The 17,239-nt window shown below is 61.5% G+C and overlaps 3 protein-coding genes across 12 annotated transcripts in view; 1 reads left to right on the top strand and 2 right to left on the bottom strand.

Annotated features, from left to right (window-relative positions):
- GRIN1 (glutamate ionotropic receptor NMDA type subunit 1) overlaps positions 1 to 3,627 on the top strand; it is a 39,644-nt gene extending 36,017 nt beyond the window's left edge. For 7 of the 9 annotated variants that reach the window (XM_030286307.4, XM_030286300.4, XM_030286302.4 and 4 more), the window contains one exon: positions 1,847 to 3,627. In XM_030286307.4, the coding sequence (XP_030142167.1) occupies positions 1,847 to 1,915 (69 nt within the window). In that variant the 3' untranslated portion in view covers positions 1,916 to 3,627. The remainder of the gene's footprint in view (positions 1 to 1,846) is intronic. The other 2 variants (XM_030286296.4, XM_041719602.2) reach the window with 1 other exon arrangement.
- Positions 3,604 to 8,006, bottom strand: LRRC26 (leucine rich repeat containing 26). Of its 2 annotated transcripts, XM_072936775.1 has the most exons (3): positions 7,884 to 8,006; positions 7,252 to 7,847; positions 3,604 to 6,282 (listed from the first exon to the last, which is right to left on the bottom strand). In XM_072936775.1, exons 2-3 carry the CDS (start codon positions 7,793 to 7,795, stop codon positions 6,023 to 6,025), a joined length of 804 nt encoding a protein of 267 aa, XP_072792876.1. In that variant the 5' UTR covers positions 7,796 to 7,847; positions 7,884 to 8,006; the 3' UTR covers positions 3,604 to 6,022. The 2 variants fall into 2 exon arrangements, with proteins under 2 accessions (XP_072792876.1, XP_030142838.4); XM_030286978.4 differs by having other exon boundaries at positions 7,252 to 8,006.
- Positions 8,007 to 11,094: 3,088 nt separating this feature from the next.
- Positions 11,095 to 15,747, bottom strand: LOC116809049 (RING finger protein 228-like). The gene is made up of 2 exons (XM_072936735.1): positions 14,041 to 15,747; positions 11,095 to 12,917 (listed from the first exon to the last, which is right to left on the bottom strand). The coding sequence occupies exons 1-2, from the start codon at positions 14,125 to 14,127 to the stop codon at positions 12,414 to 12,416; spliced, it is 591 nt and encodes a 196-aa protein (XP_072792836.1). The 5' UTR covers positions 14,128 to 15,747; the 3' UTR covers positions 11,095 to 12,413.
- Positions 15,748 to 17,239: the final 1,492 nt, after the last annotated feature.

The following is a 17,239-nucleotide window of genomic DNA, read 5'->3' as shown; positions in this document are numbered from 1 at the left end:
GGAGTCAAGCCCCATCCCACTGGCACACGCCTCCCGGCAGCTCTGCCATGGAAACACTGCATTTAGCTGGAATCCAAATTTTTCACGAGGAGGGGATGGCTGCACCCGATTTTGGGAGAGAAGGGTGTTTTTTTGGTGGGCTGCTAAATAGCCATGAGAAACTCCCCAGGGCAGCAGAGTAACATCAGGATGGCCTCAGCCACTCTCTGTATGGGCGATGGCCAAGCTGTTGCCCCTTAGCAAGGCAAGGCCATGGCCAGGAATAGCCAGAGGCTCCATTGGAATCTTAACCAGTGCCCTAAGGGGCAGGGTGATCCCTGAGAGGTGGCAGGTGATCCCTGAGAGGTGGCAGGTGATCCCTGAGAGGTGGCAGGTGACCCCTGAGAGGTGGCAGGTGATCCCTGAGAGGTGGCAGGTGACCCCTGAGAGGTGGCAGGTGACCCCTGAGAGGTGGCAGGTGACCCCTGAGAAGTGGCAGGTGATCCCTGAGAGGTGGCAGGTGATCCCTGAGAGGTGGCAGGTGATCCCTCAGAGGTGGCAGGTGATCCCTGAGAGGTGGCAGGTGATCCCTGAGAGGCTCCCTGGGTGTCAGCACATCCCAGCATGGTACTGCAGAAACGGAAGCACACTGGGTCTCGGCCCAGCTCCCACCAAGGGGTCCCGGGAAGCACAAATCTGGGCTGGGCAGGGCAGCCCCAGGGACCCCATGCAAGGCTCGGGGGGTGGCAGCAGGCAGGGTGTGCAGCACACAGGGTAGCCACAGTGCCAGAGCTGCCGGCAGTGCCGCCAAGGCCACTTGGCCATCGACCAAAGCAGAGCAGATGGAATCCATCACTGAGGAGCCCCTGCAGAGCCCCTCAAAACATCAGCCCTCCTGGGCAGAGTGGTGCAAGGGCTGGGAAAATGTCACTGGAGAGGGTCACTGGTGCTGCAGTACATGAGAGACCCCACAGAGACCCTTTCCTGCCCTGGAACCGAATTAGGACCCCAGAGAGCAGCACAGGATTCTCCAGGCCACAGCAGGGCTGGACAGAGCTTCCAGGTCAGGGTTTGGAGTTTGGACAGTGGAGATGGGAGAGGAAGGGAATTTGGAAGGAGGAAGGGAGGAAATAACTGCCCCGCTGTAAATTCCTGTCTGGGGAGGAAGGACATTTTTTTCTTGCCCATTGATGGGTATTTCTGCTCTGCCCCCTACTTGCTGATGGGACTGCAGCAGGGGAGGGCTCTCCCATGGTCTCTCCCATGCCAAGCCCCTGCATCTGCAAGGAGCTCAGAACCCCAAATCCAGACCACATCCCCAGCACAGGCCGTATTTTCACATTAGCAATCAACGCCGCACTTTATCACAAACCAACCACACCACACATCTCACCTGCATGAAGGGATAGTCACGGCAGGGTCATTCAAGCAAGGAGGTGAAACGCCCTGGCCTCAAAGCACAGCTTGATCTGGCACCAGAGAGGTGCCAAAGCCCAGCCAGACCCTCCAAACACAGGTTCAGGCGTGGGCTGGGCTGATGAGTCACAGGCTTTGTTTTGTAGCCCTCCCAGAGCAGAGAGGGCCTGGCTCAGCGGGTGACGTGGCAGCCACGCTCTGCAGAAGCTGCACTGCGCTCCTGGGTGTCCCCTCTGCCCCGCTCCAGGCTGCTTGGAGAGTGTCTGCAATGACCTCTGCACAAGCGTGGAGGGCACTGGGAAGGGGACCTCAGCCAGCAGCAGCTTTCAGGGCGTTGCTTCACCCCCAAGAGATATCCTGTAGGGACACATGGCATAGAAGTGGCAGCGAGGACAAGTGCCAGAACTGCCTAACACTCTTTTCTCTTTGTCTGTCTATTTGTGTGTTGCAGCAGTATCACCCCACCGACATCACTGGCCAGCTCAACCTCTCCGACCCCTCAGTCAGCACTGTGGTGTGACCTTCTCCCCGAGGGCCATCAGTCCTTGCCCAACACAGTAGGAAGGCACAGCCAGGACTGCCTTTCAAGGGACACTGATGGGTTCTTCTGGGTGAGATGGGAGGAAAGCATCCTTCATCCATACACAGTGACTCCATTGTATATCTCCCTCCCTTCCTAGGCCTGCTGCCATGCTCGTGCCCCAGGAAGCACGGCAGAACCAGGACAAGGCTCGGACTTCACTGTACAGAGATAATTGCTTCCAAACAGTGCCACAATAATCAGAATTGCCACTGACTGGCTCCGTGCAAGGGGAAAGGACTGCAGAAGGCACACGGTGCCTGCTCTCCCATGGTAGCAGGGAAGAGCTGGTACCAGACCACAAACACGTGCTTAACCTCACAGACTGCAGCCTTCTGAGCACACACAGCCCCTCAGACGTGTGCTCCATGTCTCCCACCACCTGGAGGGCTCCAGCAATGTGCCCACGGTCCTGAGCAGCCGGAGCAGCCAGCTCCTGGTGCAGCAGGCTTGGCACACGTTCCTGCCATGCCGAGTGACCCTCACGTCTGCCGCAGGGGCTGGAAGATGTGTGCTCTGCTCCTTGCAGGGGATGGACCCTCTTCCCTTCCCTCCATCGGTCCGTGGCTGTGACTCGGTTCTGTCCGTGGTCCGGCTGCAGCAGGAGAGCTCCCGCCCCCAGCCCTGTGCCCTGAGCTAATCGCGGTGCTCCGGAGCCCGAGGAGTGCTGCCAGCCGAGACCCCGGCTCCCAGCTCTCCTGCACAGAACACATCCCCAGGACCTGGCCACGGCCAGCATGTAGCACTCACACAGCAGCTCTCCTGGCCAGCAATTCTCCACGGGAAATGGCTCTGGACGGTTGCACTGACCTCTACCCCAGCTCCACACTGCCTCAGCACCAGCAATGCAAGGAGAGATGCTGCTGGCTGGTCACGGCTCGCTGCAGTGCTGCAGCAGCCACCCAGCCTGTCTGCACTGTCGGGGCACCACGGCCAGCACTGGCAGCTCCCCTGCCACCCTCACCTGCAGTTCTGCACTGTCGGGGCACCACGGCCAGCACTGGCAGCTCCCCTGCCACCCTCACCTGCAGTTCTGCACTGTCGGGGCACCACGGCCAGCACTGGCAGCTCCCCTGCCACCCTCACCTGCAGTTCTGCACTGTCGGGGCACCACGGGCAGCACTGGCAGCTCCCCTGCCACCCTCACCTGCTGCCCAAGCTTGCCAGCAGCTCTCGGCGCTCCATCCGCCTGGGCCCGGAGACGTGGAAAGCAGATCCCAGTCCGGGAGAAGGGAACCGAACGAGCCAGGCTGATGCCGTCCCTCCTGCCCCGTCCTCCCCTCGAGCCCACACGGCTCCCGAGCAGCCTCCCCGTGGGCAGCGGGCACGGAGGCGGCGGCCCCGGGGAGGAGCAGCTAGCGCAGGGCACGGGCAGCGTCTCCTGCCAGCCCGGAGCAGCCGCCCGCAGCCCGGTACCCACCCCAGGGGCACGGACTGCCTCCCCCGGCCCGGGCTGCCCCCCGGGCAGCATTTTCACATGGCAGCTGAGGTCTGTGAGCATCGTCCCACTGACTGCTGTGGCTCCATCCAGTTCATCTAGCTCCAGCTGAGAAATCGGACCCATTCTACTTTATACGTCGATGTTACATGAATACCAAGTTTTTGCAAGAGCTCAGTAAAGTCTAGACTGGATCATGAAGTGGTTTATTCCAGAGCTGTGTGCCTCTTTGTGTCTCTGACTTCTGGCAAAGCTGGCAGGGAGCCCTGTGGTGAATCAGAGCCTCGCCCAGTCCTGTGGCAGGGTCTGCAAACAGTGGAGGGACAGGAAGGGATGGAGGAACCAGGAGGGAGAAAGGCCAGGGGCTATAGGGGAGCCTGAGAGGAAAAGGACATCCCCATTCTGGGATACTCAGGTGACAGAGCCTGCACAGCCAGGGTGGTCACAGGCCTTGCAGTGAGGGGATGGGGACAGCATGGAGCTGTCCAAACACCAGCACCATGGCAGCTGGCTCTGTCCCACCTCCATCCCAGGGAAAACTGCCCCCTGCCACCGCCGGGCTCCCCCTCTCCTGGAGCCAGCATGGGGCCTGGCCAGTGGAACCAGCCTTTGGGAATAGGGGATGGGATGCAGGGATGAGGGCATTGGCGAAGCCCCCACACATCAGCCCATCCATGGGGAGGTCCATCAAGTGATCTCCAAAATAGGAAGGTGCCCCAAGGCTGAATTGAAGGAACTTCACCCATCCACAGCATCTTCCCCATGTGCTGAGACCTCCAGCCCAGCCTCCATGGGCGCTGAGCCTCAGGATGGTCTGAGGGAAGGAGCAGGGTTCAGGTGGCCGTGCAGGATGACAAACAAGGACCAAACTCCAAATGGGAAGCCCAGGCCTTCTTGGGAATAACTGAACCCTGTCTAGAGAGGGCCTGGGAGAGCTGGGATTGCTCCTGGGACAGGCAAGAGACGATCCTGGCAGAGTCCTGCAGCCCTCCTAGGAGCAGGGCTGGCAGCACTGGGGCAGATGCTGCCTCCAGACGCTCCCTGCAAACACCCTGCTCCACACCAGAGGAGGAAGTTGGAATTGGGCCATGTGGCAGCACACACACATGGGGCTGGCTTCTCTCTTAAAAATAAAAATGGGAGCAAGCCACCGCTGAGGTGACACTTGGTTTATTTATGTGAGATTTACTGACAGCCCTGGCAGGTCCCAGCTCTTGCGTGGGCAGGAGATGGAGTGGACAAGGCTGGTAGTCACAACATCTCATTGTGGCTCTGATCATCTTGCACTGGGTAAGAGGTCAGGCCAAAAAGGGCTCTTGTTCCTCCTTGAAAAGTGTTCTTGTCACCCCAGCTTGTGGCTTTCTCCTGGAGCACAGCTCCAGATCCTTCCAGGCCTTCTCCCAGTAGGCTCACTAAGCATTTCCAGCAGCATTTCCACAGGAAAGGGAAGAAGGGAGCGGGGCAGGGAGGTGCAGGGGCAGCCCCAGCCCCGATTTGTGGGTGATGGGAGGTGGGGCAGCAGCCAGGGCTGCTGTAAAGAGCCCCTCTAAAGGGCTTGTTTGCCCCCACTCCCAACCCTGAGCTAACCCTATACCTTGGCTGGGGATGAGCTACAGCCTAGGGAAAAGCTATTGAGGGAGAAACCACTGTAGCCTCACCCATCCTTTGGCAGCTGCTCTGCCCAACCACATCAGTGGCAGCTCAAGGCTCTTCCTGGCCCTCACCCTAAACTTCAGCCTCACCCTAGACCTTGGTTGCTGGCTGAGCCTTCTCAGCACCAGCATTCCTGACTCAATGGAAAAAAACTATCAAAAGGAGCTTTTTGCAACCAGCCCTGTCCTTGGGCAGCACACTGACAGGCCTGGGATGGTCTGACAGCCCACAGAGGTTTTGGAATGCTCCAAACCACCCAGAGATCCTCAGGTGCACCAAAAGGCACACAGAGAGCTCTGAGGTACACTAAAAGGAAAACAGTGCCTGCCAGGACACAGAAGCCAAACAGGAAATGCCAACTCAAGGACTTCTGAGGGCACAGAAAAAAGCCCTGAGGCTGCTGGGGTCACTGAAGGCAGTAAGAGGGTGCAGGGGGTACCAGGAGGCCCAAGGAGCAAACTGAAAGGCACACAGAGGCTTCTGGGCCACACCAAAAGGCAAATGGTGACTCCTGGGGTGACCTGAAAGGCACCAAGAGGAATGTGGTGTGTCCTGGGATGCACACAGGGACTCCCAGGCTGCACCTAAAGGCACAGTGAGGCATATGGAGAATCCTAAATGCACACTGAGGAACTGGGCAGCACAGGGGGAAGGACAAGGGGAGAAGGATCACCTGGATGTCCCCAGGAAGAGGATATGCAGATCTGAGGGTGGCCTTGGGGAGCCTCCCAAAACACTGAGGGCATTTTTGGTCCGCCTGTACCCTGCAGGGAGCTGAGCTGGAGGTTGCTCCCCCCTGGCAGAGGCAGCTTGGCACCATCTCGGGGGCCTCTGAGAGAACACAAAGCGATGCCAGGAACAGAACTGCCTCTCTCTGCTCCGCAGGAACGATTGTAACAGCTGGGGAGGGGCACGGGTGGAGCCCGGGCTGCCAGGGCAGAGCCTGGCTGAGCCCCTCAGTGCACCCTGCAGATGCGGGGTCTCCTCCAGCAGTGGGACTCGCGGCGCAGGCTGTGGTAGAACACCACCAGGGAGCCCAGGAAGGTGCAGAAGAAGATGCTGGCGATGAAGGAGAAGGGTCCGATGATGAAGAAGGTGATGTAGTGCTGGGGGGACAGTGAGGTCTCCTGGCACTGCCTGAAGGACTCGTCCCCAAAGGCCATGATCGGATACTTGTTCAGCTGCTCTGGAACTCTGCAGAGGAGCAAACTCTTCTCTGGAAGAGAGAAGCAGTGCTGGAGGGCACACTGGGCAGCTGGGAAAGGCAGGGGCCAAGGACAGGGGGATGGCAGGTCTGCATGGGACAGATGGTACCAGGGCAGGAGGACAGGGGCCAGTGTCATCAACATCACCTAGCGAGGCTATGAATAAGGGGAACAGTGAGGTTCAGGACTCACCTGTGTGGGGTGGGGTGGGATGGGATGGGATGGGATGGGATGGGATGGGATGGGATGGGATGGGATGGGATGGGATGGGATGGGATGTGGGCACAGTGCTGGAGGGGGTATAGGAAGATGGGTGTGGGGCAGGATGGCAGATGGGGCAGGCAAAGGGGAAGGACTGGCTCCCAGAAGACAGATGTGGGGAACAGCGAGCAGCCAGCCTGGAGATGCCACAGAAGGTCCCAGCCAGAATAAGTGCAGTCACACATCCAAACTGGAAGCAAGCAGGAGGGGGCAGCAGTGGTGGGAGAGACTTTGCTGGCAGAGCTGTTTTCACTGGGGTTCATGGGGGAAGAAATGCAGGATCAGAACCAGGTTGATGAAGGTTTTGGGGAAGGGGCTGAAAGCACTGCATCCTGGACAGGCCAGCGGTGATGTGCACCCTGACACACAGACTCCACTTGCCCCCTGAGGTGCCATGTGGCAGGACTGGTGTCACTGCTGGGGCCAGCACCGGGTGCCTGTCACTGGGACACTGCACAGCTCTCCTTTCCAGGCAATCCCTGCTGATGACCAGAACCAAAATCTGGGCACCAACTGAGCCCCAGGGGTGTATCCACCCAAGCAGACACAGGAGCTGGCATGACCTAAGGACGGGTTCTGGGGAACCTCACCCCAAGGGCACTCACCACCCCAGCCCCCAGCCAGCTGGCAGCCAGGGTGCTGGGTCCTGCCTCAGCCCTGGCAGGGTGACCGGCATGGAGTGGGCGGGGGGCTCGGGGCACAGCCCTCTGGGCACTCACCTCGCACTTTTTCTCTGTTGTGGCTGAGCCAGCGCCAGAGGGGCAGGATGCTGCAGCTGCACACCCAGGGGTTGTCCTGCAGGAAAAGCGCCCGGAGCTGGGGCAAGGCCGCCGGCACCCCGGGCTCCAGCTCCCTCAGCCTGTTGCTGCCCAGGTTGAGCGTGGCCAGGCTGGTGAGGGGCACGAAGGTGTCGGGGGTGAGCACGCTGAGGTGGTTGTGGCTGAGGTCCAGCTCCCGCAGCGCCCCGAGCCCCAGCAGCGCCTGGCCGTGGATCAGCTCCAGGCGGTTGTGCACCAGGCTGAGCAGCCGCAGCCCCGGCAGCGGAGGGAAGGAGCGAGGTCCCAGCACGGCGATGAAGTTGTAGCCGAGCCACAGGGCGCTGGTGTTGGCCCAGAGGCTCCAGGGCACCTGGCGGAGGCCCCGCTCGCCGCAGTCGGCCTCGGCCGGGGAGCAGCGGCAGGCGGGCGGGCAGGCGGGCGAGTGCGGCAGGTACAGCAGCAGCAGCAGGCCCAGCACGGGCCCGGGCACCCTCCAGCAGCCCATGGGCACAGAGGGCTGCCTGCCCTGCTCTGCCGGGATGTCCTCACAGCCCCAGGCCCTGCTCGCTGCCCTCACAGCCCTACAGCCCCAGGCCCTGCCCAGCCGCCCGGCCCTGCCCGCTGCCCTCGGCTGAGCCCGGCGCTGCTGCCTGACGGGCCCGGGCGCTGCTCCGCTCCCTGCGGCCGCTCGCGTTCATTCCCCTGCTCACCCGGCTGCAAACCTGGATGGGGCTCTGCTCCCGGACCCGGTTTTCCTCGGGGTGGAGCTGCACTTTTTTCAGCAAATATTTTTGCAATGATTCTTGCCTGCAAGGTGTGGAACCGTGCCCACGTCCCTCCCTCCGCCAGGCACCGCTCCAGCCAGGTAAGCAGCCAGCTCTGCTTGGCTGGGGATTAACTGCCTGTGTGTGCTGCAGGCTGGAGAGCTGGAAATCAGCAAACTCAGATCCATCTCTAAACCTCCATCCTCCCCAGGGGCATCCCCCACAGGCATGCTACCTCAACAGGTACAGAGGGGTGTGTGGGCTCAGAACCCCCAGAAGTGGCTGAGTTACTGGGAAAATACATAACTGGGACAAAATCATATCATTCGCAGGCCTTAGCCCATCTCACGTGCTGTCCCACCATGCCCAGGGGCCCTCAGTGGGGAGCTGTGCTGGGAGCCATGGCCCACCCTGCTGAGCCCAGCCCTGCCCAAGCCCTGTGTGCCCTGCAGGAGATCACCAGCCATGCCAGAACGACGAGGGCTGGGATTACATCCCATGGGCCGCCTTCCTCCTTCCCACAAGGGGGACATGTCTGTGTGCGCACGGAGGGTGACACCAGAGCCCCCAGTGAGCAGCATGGCCAAGGTGACCTTGCTGGGCTGCAGCCACCCAAACTGGTTTGCCCTCCCCCTGGCATGGCAGTGCCAGTTCCATAGGGCTCAAAGTCTGCCTCCACCCTGTTTACACCCTCTCTGCTCCAAAGCCACCCACAGCCCTGAAGGCTGGGCAGGAGAGGTGTCACCTCCCAGTGCCACTGCCCCTGGCAGAGCTCAATGGGGCCTGGGGCACCAAGGGACACGGCTGGCAGCACCTCATCCCACTTACAGCCAGAGGGGAGCCCAGAGCAGGGACACTGTCCCCACTCACATCCATCAGGACCCCAGTGGCCGTGGTCCCAGAGGAATCCCTGTCCCTCTGCCCCACAGCCAAGGGGCTGGATGGGCAGCAAGACAGGGCACCGTTGCCCCCCAGGCCAAGGCCAGGATGTTCCCAAATCTGGGACAGAAGCAGCAGGCAGAGGGTTTATTAATAGCATCTCAAGGAGCTTTGGTTTGTTTATCTATCCTGCAGCAAACTCGCTTTGCTGCATTAATCCCCATCTGGAAATAATTCAGAGGAATCCTCCAGCCCAGCCCAGCCCCAGGGCAAGGGCACAAACCCACTGCCATGTGAAGCTGCAGCCCCAGCTCATCCCATCCACAGCCACAGGCTATACAGAGACCTGGATTTTGAGGGAGTACTCTCCCAAAATGTTTCTCCTTCATAACCCTAATCCTAACCCCCACTGCCCACTCCCTGCATCAATTTGGAATCAGATGAGAAGTGCAACATTCATGCCAAAAATAACTCAAACCACTATTAAAAGCAAGGTCATTTCCAGCTTTTGTGCACGAAGAGCCCAGGATGCTGAAAAGCCCAAAAACGGAGCTCCTCTGGAAGGCCCCTGCTGTCATCCTGATGGCATGTGGCAGGAGAGATGTCCCTGCCAGGGACATGGCCAGACATCATCCCATGCTCGTGCCTGGCCCCACTGCTGTTCTCCATCACTGGCTGCACCCCGCTGCCATGTCAGGCTGGGGACACCTGGGGTCCTGTACCCCAGCAGTGCCACCTCTGCCCATTTCCACTGCTGGCACTGCCACCCCTGCCCATTTCCACTGCTGGCACTGCCACCACTGCCCATTTCCACTGCTGGCACTGCCACCACTGCCCATTACCACTGCTGGCACTGCCACCACTGCCCATTTCCACTGCTGCCAGTGCCACCCCTGCCCATTTCCACTGCTGGCACTGCCACCTCCGCTCATTTACACTGCTGCCAGTGCCACCTCTGCCCATTTCCACAGTTGCCAGTGCCACCTCTGCCCATTTCCACTGCTGGCACTGCCACCACTGCCCATTTCCGCTGCTGGCACTGCCACCTCTGCCCATTACCACTGCTGGGACTGCCACCACTGCCCATTTCCACTTCTGCCAGTGCCACCTCTGCTCATTTCCACTTCTGGCAGTGCCACCTCTGCCCATTTCCACTGCTGGCACTGCCACCACTGCCCATTACCACTGCTGGCACTGCCACCACTGCCCATTTCCACTGCTGCCAGTGCCACCACTGCCCATTTCCACTTCTAGCAGTGCCACCACTGCCTGCAGTGCCACCCCTGCCCATTTCCACTGCTGCCAGTGCCACCCCTGCCCATTTCCACTGCTGGCAGTGCCACCTCTGCCCATTTCCACTGCTGGCACTGCCACCACTGCCCATTTCCACTTCTGCCAGTGCCACCTCTGCTCATTTCCACTGCTGCCAGTGCCACCCCTGCCCATTTCCACTGCTGGCACTGCCACCCCTCCCATTTCCACTGCTGGCACTGCCACCCCTCCCATTTCCACTTCTGGCAGTGCCACCACTGCCCATTTCCACATGCTGCTTGGGTCCCTGGCACTGCCCCTTCCCTGGAATATGGGGACCCAGAACCCACAAGGAGGAGCCCAGGTCCCTGTCCTCAGCCAGAGCAGCACCCACCAATGTGCTGATAGCGTTCCTCAATGCCCCTTCGGAGGTTCTGGGCTCCATGAGGAATGTGGCAGGACCGGCTGCTCCGAGCAGCTGCTCTGCCGGGACAGCTCGGGTGCCTGTGCCAGGGGAGGAGCCCCCAGGGCACAGGGCTTGGCACTGGCCCTGCTCTGCCCGAGGTGCCAAAAGCATTCCCAGAGTGATGGAAGGGATGATCCCTCCTTCAGAGGCTGGCTGGGAGCAGGGGGACATCCACAGAGGAAGGAAGCAAGGGCCAAAGGGCCAAGCCCCCCAGAGTAGTTCTGGTGCTTGGGGGAGGCAAGGAAGCAGGGGACATGGGGTGTGGGACAGAGAGCCATTGGTTTGGTCACCCAGCTGTGGGACCCAAAGGTTCTGGGCTCAGCACAGAGCTGCTGGCACCTCTGCAGGCAAGGATGGGCCCTTCCTACATTCTTCCCAGCACCCACTGTTGAGTCTTTGGGGAGAAATGGAGATAGAGGGAAAGGTGCATTAGGATTCAATGACAGCTTTTATCCATTCCTTGAAGGCTTTAATTTCTTGCATGTTCCAGGTAATTAAAGGTCCAAGGCAGAACACACATGTAATTTCTGAACCACGCCATACCTCTGCCTGCCCTGGGGCACCCCAGGTTTATTCTTCTGGGACTGCATCAGCTGGGACTGTTTTATGGCAGGTGACACCAAGTGGCAGAACTGTGCATGAGCTCTGTGCAGGGGTGGGTGCTGTCCAGGGCTGATGGAATCCTCTGGCTGCAGCCCTGGCCCCAGCGCAGGGAACAGCCCAGGAGACACAAGGTCCCTGCCAGCCCCAGGGAGGCACAGCTGGGGTCCTCTGCTGAGCCCTGAGGGGATTCCTGGTTTTGAGGTATTGCAAGAGCTCATAAGCCACATGGAAAACAGATGCAGAAAATGGGCCCTGAGAAAGAACCATAAGAGCTGCCCAGGCAGCACCAAGCTCAGGCCAAGAGCTGTATTTCAGTGTCACCCTGTGCAGCCCAGTACTTCCAGTTTGGCCCCTGTTAACCCAGACCAGCTGCCTGGGCTCTTGTCCTCTCACCCTGGTGTGGAGTCAGGCAGGGAAAGCCGTGCAGACGGCAGGGCACATCTGGAAAAATAGCAGCAGGGTTTGTGTGTGCCAGCATGAGGAAAGGGTCAGGCAGGAAGAGCTAAACCTGCATGAGCCACAGAGCATGAGGCCAAGCAGGAGCTTCCTGAGCTCAGCTCTCCTCCCATACTCGAGCAACGTAGATGGAACAACATTGGAGGTCTCCTAACAACTCTGTAATCTTCAATTTCAACTATCCTACTATCAGAATGCCAAAATTTTTCACACAGGTGGCCAGCAGAGCAAACACTCCCAGCACAGCAATCCAGCAGGGCAGCTCGCTTCTCCCCTACTCACCACAGGCAGGGCTTGCCCCGGGCCAGGATTGCCAACAAACATGACCAGATGTGCAGCCCAGCGGGACCAAAGTGTCTTTAATAGACCTGGAGCTCTCAGGACACACCCCATGGCATCACTGTGCCAGGCTCCTGTCCCCTGCCAGGCAACGCTCAGTGCCACTGTCCTTGCTGCAGAGCCACATGCACGGGGAGCGGAGCACGAGGCAGGCTGTGCTGAGGGGCAGGGAAGGTCTGTGATGGCTGCAGCAGGTTTCTGAGCCAGCGGCAGCACAGGGGCAGGATGGGGGGTGGCAGCATCCTCATCCCCAAAAGCGGCCAGGACGGACAGGAAAGCCCCGCGCGGGCTGAAGCCGTTCCTGGGCTGTCCCTGCGGTCCCCCCGCGGTGTGAGGCACAGGGGGTCCCGCAGCAGCCCCGGCGCTCAGCTGTCCAGGGCGGCGCTCACGCCGCAGCACGGGCACAGCGGGCAGCAGCCGCGCCGGGCCCGCAGCGCCGGGGGCAGCGGCTCCGGGGGCAGCGGCTCCGGGCACGGCCCCGCCGGCTGCTCGCTCCCCGCCGCCTCCTTGCCGGCAGCCCCGGCGGGAGGCTCGGCCGGGGCCCTGCCGGCCGCCCGCGGCTGCTCGCGGCCAGCCCGGAGGGTCAGGAAGGCGGCCAGGTCCAGGTCCAGCATGGTGACCCCGCCGCGGGGCGTGGGCGTGCTCTGGCGGCACTGCGGGCACGGGATCCAGCGCTGCTCGAGGCTGACCGCGTCCAGCCGCCGCAGGCACGCCTGGCAGAAGGTGTGGCCGCAGTACAGGCGCCGCGGCAGCCGCACGCTCAGGTCGTAGGGGGAGTAGCAGATGATGCACTCGACGCGCTGGCTGCCCCGGCTCGGGCTGCGCGGCCCCGGCTCCTCCGCCCGGGGCTGCCACCCGCCTGCCACATGCTGGGGAAGGGGTGAGAGGAGCTGTTAGGGCACGGCTGGGATGTCACTCCGAGTGCCCCGCACGCGTGGGGAGATGGGGAGCGGTCCTGCGGGGCGGGAGCTGCAGGATCCCTGCCCGACACCCCTGCCCGCTGCCTGCTGTTATGAACAAAACAGCCTTGCTGGAACACTTCGGCTTGGGCTGAGTACCGGCACTGAAATGTTAATTAGTCAATTGCTCCTGGGAATCACCTACAACCCCGCCTACACTAGGACCTGGAGGCAAAATAATCCAGTGGAATCATGGGAGGGGGTTTTGGGGATGAAAACCACCCCTAAATGGAAAAGATGGGCACAGTGGAGGGGGCTGGATGGGTGTGCTCGTTGGGGAAAAGGGAACCACATCCCTAGACTGTGTTTGACCTGTCACCATAACCTGCAGAGGACCAGACTGGACTGGGCTGTGGGAAGCAGGAGCAAAAGGACACTTTCCCTGGTGCTGCCAGGAGGGAAAGAGGGGAGGACAGTCTGCTGGGACTCCGGATGCGGACTGCGCACCTCTTCGCCTCCAGCTGCCGATGTGCCCTGGGACCCGTGCGGAGTTGACTTTTAATAAAGAGCTGACTATTAATAAAGGCATAGACCCTGTTCATTTCACCTGCCTGCCCTGTGGCCAGCCCGCCTGCAAGAGCAGGATGCTGCCACTGCAGCGGGGCTGTCCCTGTATCCATGGGGGCTGTGTTTGTCCCAGTGCCACGCCGGGAGCTCTGCAGGGAACACGGCTTGGCCAAATCTCAACATCCTGCTCAGGGTGCAGCCTGGGACTGGGGGGAGCAGGGGGTGAGCAGGAGCGAAGTGGCTGGGTGGGCTGGGGAGCAGCACTTGGAGACCAGGCAGTGGCACCGCCTCACTCCTGCCAAGCCCTGGGCTATCCTGGTACAGCTGTTGGCAGCAGAGGGTGACACAAAGGCTCCTGGGGAGGGTCTGAGGGGATCCAGCCTTATCTCAGGTGGGGCCTGGTACACACCAGGATATTTGCAAATTTCTCCTGGAGGTCACCAAGACTCTGTTCCTTCTCCTTAGGTGACCTCAAGTGTTTTGGTGCCTTCTCTCCCCTCCTCCCAATTACCCCATCCCTCCCTACCTGTCCTGAGATGCTTCCCAGGGCCTCAGGGGTGGTGGCAGAAGGGCTGTGCTGTCCCGGGGGCTGTGGTAGTCCTGTGGGGAGCATCGGGGGGCTGAGCTGCCGGCCAGGTCCCTGTGGCTGCCGCTGGCCGTGGTAGTGGGCAGAGGCTCACCTTTCAGGCACGGGTGCTATTGGATCTGCTGCAGGGAAGCCAAGCCCCAGAGATTGGGTTACAAGCACCTGGGTAACCAAGACCTCTGAAATCTAAGCCCAGGAATGGTCAGCAACCATCAGCCTGTGCTTCACTACAGAAGGAACCATCCCTGGGAGGCCAAGGAGCTCTGGGCTCCACCCTGGGCAGGGGGCTTGGATGTCGTCTGGACCTGGGCAGCAGCAACAGAATCTTCCACATCCTGGGCCACCCTTGAGAGCCAAGAACATCCGGGCAGACATCAGCCAGCAGAGACCCCCTCGCACTGCAGCATCCCCAGGTGCTCTGGGCTGTGGGGACAGCTGTGACAGGAGCAGGGGACACAGTGGGGTGGCAGGGCTGGGACTGGTGCAGGGACACCGGGGCTGTGGCCTGGCCCACGCCCTGGCTGTGGGCTGGCAGTGCCCACGCGTGGGGTGTGCTCCCACCTGGAGCCTGGGGGCCGTGTCCGTGACCTACCCTGCCCTTCCCTGTGGGGCTGCAGGCTCTGGGGCTGAGTCACCCATGCTCAGCATCGGGCTAGGGACACCCCAGCACCCCACAGGGACACCTGCAAGGTGCCTGACCCAGGGGAGGTACAACAGCAGGGAAGTGCCAGACTGTCCCCACAGCTCCCGGGGTCCAGCAGCGATGTCCCAGCCTGGCAGGGAGGGTGCTGTGCGCTGAAGAGAGGAGCGTGGTAGGGAGACAGATCTGGGTGCAGCATCCTGGAGGACAAAAGGCCATCCCGAGGCAGGGCAGGACGGGACACCGGCAGCATTGCAGAGCAGGCAGGGAGGCAGGGGCGCTGCCGTGCTGCCTCCTCAGCAGTGGAGCCCTCAGCCTCAGGTCATGTTCCCAGCACTCCCCAGAGAAGGAACTGGGCGGTTTGGAAATGCAGATCCCCACAGGGCCCCTGGGCTATGCAGAAGGACTCAGCTCCTGCCACTGGTGCCTGCCAGCAGGGAAGCAGCTCCAGCAGCACAGCACCTCCGGGCACTTACCCCCACCCAGGACCCTGACCCAGCCCTGCCACCGGCTTCTGAAGGCAGCACACACGGGCTGTGTGTGCCCAGGGGTCCCCAGGCAGGGGGGACACCCCATGGCAGGGTTTTGCCAGGCTAGGGGCAAGCACAGGCAGTGGGGCCAGTTTGGGACAGGGCCATGCTAGGGTTTGATCAAAGCCATTGGCCCAGGTGGAACGAGGGCCGTGTGCCCTGGGCAGATCAGGATCCAGCTGTGTGGGATTCCAGCTGTGCCCTGGCACAGCTGCCCGTGCTGGGGTGCAGCCCCGGGGTGCTGGCAGGCTCAGCGTGCTCCCTCCAGGGCCGGCCGTGGCTGTCCCGAGCTGTCCCTCCTGTCCCCAACACACAGCGCTGGCCTGCTCGCCTGCCCCAGGGACAGGAGTGCTGCAGTCGCACGGAGCTCTGCCAAAAAACTTCCGTGCGTGAGGCGGCTGGGCTGGGCTCTGTGCACAGCCGGGGTGCCCCGGCACTGCTCGGGGGCAGTGACCTGTCAGGCTGTGTGTGTGAGTGTGTGAGTGTGTGAGTGTGTGAGTGTGTGAGTGTGTGAGTGTGTGTGTGAGTGTGTGTGTGAGTGTGAGTGTGTGTGAGTGTGTGTGAGTGTGTGAGTGTGTGAGTGTGTGTGTGAGTGTGTGTGCGAGTGTGTGTGAAGCAGGAGAGGCCACCTGAGAGGTCACACACACTCACACACACACACAAACAGACACACACACACAATCACACTCACACACACACACTCACACTCACACTCACGCACACGCATCCTGCCTGCCCTCCTGCCCCGCCCCAGCCCCTGTCCATTACCCTCATGTCCCTCCCTGATGCCAGCAGAGCTGTGTCCCATGGAGAGGCTGTGCTCAGCTGCCCTCGGCCACTTCTGCCCCTTGCTGGGCACCCCAGCTCAGCACAGGCGGAGTTTGGAGCAGGGGAGCCCTTGGGGACAGGGGCTGTGCATCTGCCATGTGACACCAAGGGCACCGCCAGCCCTGCCAAAGGCAGGAACAGGAATCACAGAACCATTAAGGTTGGAAAATATCTTTAACATCATCAAGTTAAATATCAACCCAGCAGCACCACTCACCACTAACCTATGTCCCCAGGTGCCACATCCACACGCTTTTTGAACACTGACAGGGATGGTGACTCCACAATGGCCATGGGCAGCCTGTGCCAGGGCTTTACAACCCTTTCAGTGAAATGTTTTTTCCTACTATCTGATGCATCCCCTGACACAAGCTGAGGCCGCTCCCTCTTGTCCTGTTATTGGGAAAAAGAGGCCAACCTTTACCTGACTACAGCTCCTTTCAGGGAGCTGTGTGGAGCAATAAGGTGTCCCCTCAGGGAAGGCAGATCTGCGATCAGCAGCGACACACACGGGTGGGAAACGTGTTTCCCTCCTCCCGGGATCACCCGCGGGCCTGCAGGGACCTTTGGCACCGCGACAGGGAGCGGCACCCGCAGGGAGAGCAAAGGTCTGCTGGGGACGAGCCGGAGCCCGGCACCGCCACCCGGCTCCAGGAGTGGCGGTCACCCAGCACAGCCCCGGGCACCGCGGGCACCTCGGGAAGGGCAGCGAGGACCCGCGGCAGAGGTGGCCCCTGCCCTGCCCCACCCCGCCCTGCCCCGCCCTGCCCCGCCCTGCCCTGCCCCACCCCGCCCTGCCCTGCCCTGCCCCACCCTGCCCCGCCCTGCCCTGTCCTGCCCTGCCCTGCCCTGTCCATCCCAGTCCTGCCCATCCCTGCCCATCCCTGCCCTGCCCATCCCTGCCCTGCCCTGCCCTGCCCATCCCAGTCCTGCCCATCCCTGCCCTGCCCTGCCCTGCCCTGCCCCGCCGAGCCCCCCGCACACCCCGGGGACCCTTTTCCGTCCCCGGCCGTGCCGTGCCCCTGCCCGCCGCACGCTCGGGCACGGCTGGCGGTGTGGAAGCAAACAAGGGCTGGATGTGCCCGGCCCCGCTGCGGTCCGGGCACGGAGAACAAGAGAGCTCCTTGTGCAGGGCTGACAC

Source organism: Taeniopygia guttata, chromosome 17 (genome assembly GCF_048771995.1).
Source record: "Taeniopygia guttata chromosome 17, bTaeGut7.mat, whole genome shotgun sequence".
In the NCBI taxonomy this organism is placed as follows: Eukaryota; Metazoa; Chordata; class Aves; order Passeriformes; family Estrildidae; genus Taeniopygia; species Taeniopygia guttata.
Note: the sequence above shows the minus strand (reverse complement) of the source record. Positions and strands in the feature narration are given on the sequence as shown.